The sequence below is a fragment of the Malania oleifera genome, chromosome 3 (genome assembly GCF_029873635.1).
Source record: "Malania oleifera isolate guangnan ecotype guangnan chromosome 3, ASM2987363v1, whole genome shotgun sequence".
NCBI lineage: Eukaryota > Viridiplantae > Streptophyta > Magnoliopsida > Santalales > Ximeniaceae > Malania > Malania oleifera.
In genome coordinates, this window is record NC_080419.1 from 12,305,587 (window position 1) to 12,311,559 (window position 5,973).

Below are 5,973 nucleotides of genomic sequence, written 5' to 3' on the forward strand. Positions count from 1 at the left end.
TCTTACAATGATGCTGACGTAATCTTGTTTTTTGGTCTAAACGAGATTTGCTCCCATGCAGCTCCTCCTTACTTGCTCTCCCTAACCCCATTTAATGACCTAATTAATTCTAAACTTATGAATGCATTAATGATGACACTTGATATTGTCACCCTCTCACCCTTTTTTTATCCTAAATTAATTAATCAATTAATTATTATTTTTTAAAATATCGCTCATTTATTGTATCCAAATTTATTATTTCCAAAATTTTTCATTAATGCATTCAATGCTATTATATTTTCAAAGATTTTGTTATTAAGTGTACGTCCAGCTGTGGCTTTTGTGAATTTTTTTATTTTATAAGGCATCACTGCATTTTCACTCATTGCATATTTGTTTTACTTTTTAGGTTTTTGATTTAATTAATTGATTTTAATCCTATTTTTCCCAATTACTTGTTCAGCTGTTGTTGCCTGATGAATTGGATCATGCGACATGTTTCAATACAAATCCAAATTTAAGATTTAAAAATTTCGTATTATCAAGCATGCTCTAAAATATTTTTAAATTTAATAGACTTTTATATCATATTTAGTAGAATCTACACCAATCAAATCTAGATTCCAAATTTTATGTTTTCAAATGCAAATCTTTAATATATTCATAATTATGCAAGATGCTAGATTCGAATAATTCAAGAAACAGTCATTAAATGAGGAAGATTTTTTGAAAAATTATTATTTTATTTAATCTTACAATAGTTCTTACTAAATGTATTCATTTTCATAAAAAATTAAAAAAAATACAATTGATACTCTGAAAAATACTATGTCCCTTCTCGTACAATAAGTTACAAACTTAGGTTATATTTGATTTGTCATACAAGAAATTATGTTGTTACTGTAAAATAAATAATAATACAAAACATTTTATGGAGATATCTCTTGTCTCCTTATTACATGTTAAATTAAAATAATTAGGAATATATAAGGAATAATTGTCCTCTTGATTTCCAAAATTTAAACTATATATTCTATCCTAATCCAATGAATAGAAATTTGATAGAGTCAAACAAGCCCTCAGCCTTCATTTTGTATATGCACATATATATTTTAAATTTCTCACTTGCAATAAAGTAAAAGTCAAAAAACAAAAAAAACAAATATGGAGTGAGTGAAAAATGCAATAATGCCTTATAAAATGAAAAATTCACAAAAGTCACAGTTGCACATGCACTGAATAACAAAATATTTTAAAATATAATAGCATTTAATGCATTAATAAAAAATTTTGAACATAATAAATTTGGATACAATAAATGAGAGGTATTTCAAAAAATAATAATTAATTGATTAATTTATTTAGGATAAAGGAAGGGCAAGAGGGTGTATAACATGTCATCATTAATGCATTCATAAATTTAGAATTAATTAGGTCATTAAATGGGACTAGGGAAAGAGGAGTTGAAGGGTAGTAAATCTTACTGGACCATCTAACGAGATTTAAACGGTTTGTCTAATCATGTGTTAACGCGTGATAATCAAATCTTATTAGATCATCCAGCGATATTTTCTCAAAAAATAAGCTGATACTGACGCGTGACAAATCTTGTTACTTAAGTTAATATCATTCAGGGTTTAAATCTCATTTGTCCAAATAATAAGATTATGCCAGCGTTAGTTGATGAAATTTTCCAAATAAGGTATTATTTAATATAGAAAAAGCTCACCCTCCATAGATTTCCGACTCTTCCATGGGCAGACCAAATCATTAGCTTGGCCCTCTGACCATTTTTCATTTTCCTCCCAGGCCCACTCCCTCCTCTTCATATATTCTGCACTTGCTCCTTCCCATTCCCCACATCCCTCACCTTCCAAATCCCTTCTTCCTTCTGTTCTCATCAACCCTTCTCTCTCTCTCTCTCTCTCTCTCGGGGTTTAATTAGGGGTTTTAGAGGAAAATGGGGGATATCTCTTGTGACAATGGCATTAGTGCTCATGTGAATGGTGTAAACGGGAAGGCTCATTCAGCAGAGGGTCACAGGAAGAGCTGTTGGTATGAAGAAGAGATTGAAGAGAACTTGAGATGGTGCTTTGCTCTCAACAGGTATATTAGTTTTTGCACATGTACCTCTTTGAAGACGGTACATTTTCCCCATTTTTCCTCCTTTAATTTGCTCACTCAACGTTGTCAGCTTTTTTCTTCTGTCTTCTCTGATTTTTCTGATCATTTTTTGTGTGGGTATTGCTCATAGATTTTTGATCTTTTGTAAATCATAAATATAAGTTAAGGGTAAAAGATGAATATGCGTGATGGACAGAAGTTCCAAGCTGCCTCCGATGGTGTTTTTATTTTTTGCTTTCTATGTCGGCGCCAATGGTTTTGCAATAAAAATAATTTTATTTTCATTTGGAGCCATAATAACAAATCAATGTTGAGGTTATCCCACCACATCGGTTGGAAGGAGCCGGTTATCAGTTATTAAGTGGGAGGAAAAGTTTCATCCCATAAGCTAGGATTGAGAAGGTCATGGACCACCCAACAATCAAGCCCTCACTAGGGAGAGTCAGAACGACCTATTAAATCCTTTACCATTCGGAGCCATGGACACAAAATATGATTTTTCATAAAGTTCCAAGCTGCCTGGTGTGTGTGTGTGTGTGTGTGTGTGTATTAGTCTCAGAAGTACGTGAAGTTTCTATGTTAATTCGATATCATGGTCATGAAAAAGCTGGACAAGAAAGCGGTAATAGAGTAGTATTTAATCTTTATGTTCACCTCACGTTCAACAACGATATCTTTTTCTAAATGATTTAATAACTGTTGGATCTTTTTTTGGTGGCAGTATTTTGCATACCGGGGCCACCCAGTTCCAGGACATCCAACTATTGGACACAAAACCCTTTGGAAAGGTTTACATTTTACAATTTCAAATTCTATTTTTGAAATCAATAATTTAGAAAATAATTCGAGCATTTTTCTTCATGTGTAATGGCTCTAATGGTTTTCATGATTATTGCTATAGGCTCTGGTCATTGATGGGAAACTTCAGAGTGCAGAGATAGATGAATTCATCTACCATGAATCTCTTGTTCACCCAGCACTCCTTCACCATCCCAAGTACTCAAATTTACTCAACTCTTCCATGTTTTTGCTTGGCTGTCGAGAATTTTTTTCATTATCTAATCCATGTTTGTATATTTTCAGTCCAAAGACCATATTTATCATGGGAGGCGGTGAGGGTTCCACAGCTAGAGAGATTCTCAGACATGAGACTGTAGAGAAAGTTGTCATGTGCGACATTGATGAGGTTACCCTTCTCTCTCTCTCTCTCTCGTTATTGAATAAACTCTATTTGTCTCGTTGTCCCCATTCTTATGATGATATTTGATCTCATTTTTCCTGCTTTCTTCCTTCATAGTAAACGATGAAATTCCATCTTTTCTTCCTTCATTTGGACTCATATTGTCTTGAGCGGGTCTTGGCAGAACAGCAAAACCTCTTCTATAAGAAAATGATCGACTTGACATGTAACTATTATTATAAGATTTCTTCCGTGTCCGTTTGGTAAATGTAAAGTCAATATATAAAATCCATATCGTCTTATACGACTGCTAGCTCAAATTAGAGGATAAGAACAGTGAAATGCTGAGTTGTAAATGTGGGATTCGGTTTTGATCTGTGTCACATGCGTGCTTCCATAATGATTGAGCATGCACTGCATGAACTATGACCCAAGTAGCAATTTCTTATTATGACTCCCAGCAACAAATCTTACACTTTCCCACAGAGGGGTGGGGAACGAACCGAAAAAGTTGAAAAAAAAAATAGGTGAAGTTGAAATTGCATCCTGTGGCTAAATGTCATTGTTTCAGCTTTTTATTATATGCCTGTTTGGTCTTTTAGGAGGTGGTGGATTTCTGCAAGTCATACTTGGTTGTGAACAAAGAAGCTTTTGGTGACCCAAGGCTGGAACTTGTCATCAATGATGCTAGGTTTTTTCTTCATATTCTCTCCTTTATCTTCTTTCTAGTAGTATTACAAGATAAAAAAGATGATGATAGAGGCCAAAGTGTTTGTTGTGTGATGGTGTAATTGATTGTATGTGGCAGAGCTGAGCTTGAAAGCAGAGAAGAGAGTTTTGATGTAATCATTGGGGACCTGGCAGACCCAATAGAAGGAGGCCCATGTTATCAGCTCTATACCAAATCGTTCTATGAATCAACTGTCAAACCGAGGCTAAGTCATGGTGGCATTTTTGTTACACAGGTATTATAAATGTAGCTGGTTTCTTCCCTTTAGAAAACAAAGAAGGAATTGAGGCAAAGAGGTAATTAATCAGGTAACTATTATATTTTGGAACAAGTGCAGGCAGGGCCCGCAGGAGTTTTCAGCCATACAGAAGTTTTCTCCTGCATTTACAACACTTTGAGGCATGTTTTCAAATGTGGGTAACATATTAGAACAAACATCATGCCTACTAAACTAGATATATTTTACTTTTGAGAGGAAAATGCTGAGTGTGCATCACGGACCATGTGGCAGCAAGAGAAACGAGAGCGGTCTGTGGGCCCATGTGCTTCGCTCTATTTCTCTGGCTGCCGTGTCGACCCATGATTATCACAGGCCTGTTATGAATAGCAAATTAGGTCCTTAACATGTTCTTTTCACCTGCAGATGTTGTGCCTTTCTCTGCTCATATTCCTTCCTATGCTGACACTTGGGGTTGGGTCATGGTTTGTGACTTAAAACTGTCCACAGGATTTTCTTTTATACTAGAAAAATTTTGACCTTGTCAGTAGAAAAATGTGAGCCTAAGAAAAGTTGGAATTGCAGGCATCAGACTCCCCATTTACACACAGTGCAGAAGATTTGGACCTAAGAATGAAACAAAGGATGAAAGGGGAGAACAAATATCTGGATGGGAAGACATTCTCATCAGCCTCTACCTTGAGCAAAGCTGTTCGAAAATCGTAAGCCTAACTACCATCTCATTACCCATTTGCAAATTGCAAATGCAGAATATATAATGTATGTATTGGAGCGAGGGATCTGAAAATGCTTAATCAATTTGAGTGGGTATTGACTGTTTTGCAGGCTGGATAGTGAGACCCATGTGTACACAGAGGGAACAGCGAGGTTCATATATGGACATGGAACTGCCTTCAAACACAAACATGCTTGACACAAAGAATACAAGGGAGCCTCCTAGCGAAAGCACAGAGAAACAACTGAAAAAAAAATCTTGCTCATTTTCTCATTTTCAATTGTGTTTTCACTTGATCATTAGTCTCTCTCTCTCTCTCTCTCTCTCTCTCTCTCTCTCTCTCTCTCTCTCTCTGCTTTTGTAGTTACTTGAAAGGAATGATAGAATGGCAATGATCCCTGTTTGTGTTTCTCCCAAAGAGATGTTGGAAATTGAGAGCCCTCGTGTGGAAAGAATTGTTAGAAAATGGCTGATTCTGTTTATCGGGTGTGAGGATTGCTCTTGATTTTTCTTAATTAATTACTGCTAGCACCTTTCACATGGCTCAGTTAAAAAGTGATTAGCTGTATGGCATAAAAGAGACCAAAGAGTTTAATTTAAGAGGCATGAACATGTGCAGCCCAAGGTCAAGGAATAATTCCAGCAGCCATCTATGCCTACTCCTTCGGTCACGGTAGGCATCTTCATAAGTGAAATTTGGTGATTTATTGACCTTATTGCCGAGAATATCATGCTGGGATAGAAAATTCTTGAAATCCCACTTTCTTGTTTGTCGAGCAGCTAAAACATAATGATAATTATCGACCCAAAATCCCACACAAACTTAATTCTGCACGCACCTGTGACACAAAGAAGAGGATCAAAATGGCAGCTCTAGAGGACCATCAATATGCCAATTATTTTTTTTATTTTTTTTGGTTGAAAAAATATTGTTGTGATATGGGTCGTATAATGAATATATGCAGCGGAATAAACAACAAATGTAAATTACATACATAACCAGA

At 35.5% G+C, this 5,973-nt stretch overlaps 1 protein-coding gene across 1 annotated transcript; it reads left to right on the forward strand.

The window, feature by feature from the left end:
* Positions 1–1,738: 1,738 nt before the first annotated feature.
* Positions 1,739–5,435, forward strand: LOC131152214 (thermospermine synthase ACAULIS5-like). Its single transcript, XM_058103945.1, has 10 exons — positions 1,739–2,088; positions 2,828–2,894; positions 3,008–3,102; positions 3,190–3,292; positions 3,889–3,977; positions 4,095–4,251; positions 4,354–4,429; positions 4,660–4,718; positions 4,819–4,955; positions 5,080–5,435. The coding sequence occupies exons 1-10, from the start codon at positions 1,943–1,945 to the stop codon at positions 5,165–5,167; spliced, it is 1,017 nt and encodes a 338-aa protein (XP_057959928.1). The 5' UTR covers positions 1,739–1,942; the 3' UTR covers positions 5,168–5,435.
* Positions 5,436–5,973: the final 538 nt, after the last annotated feature.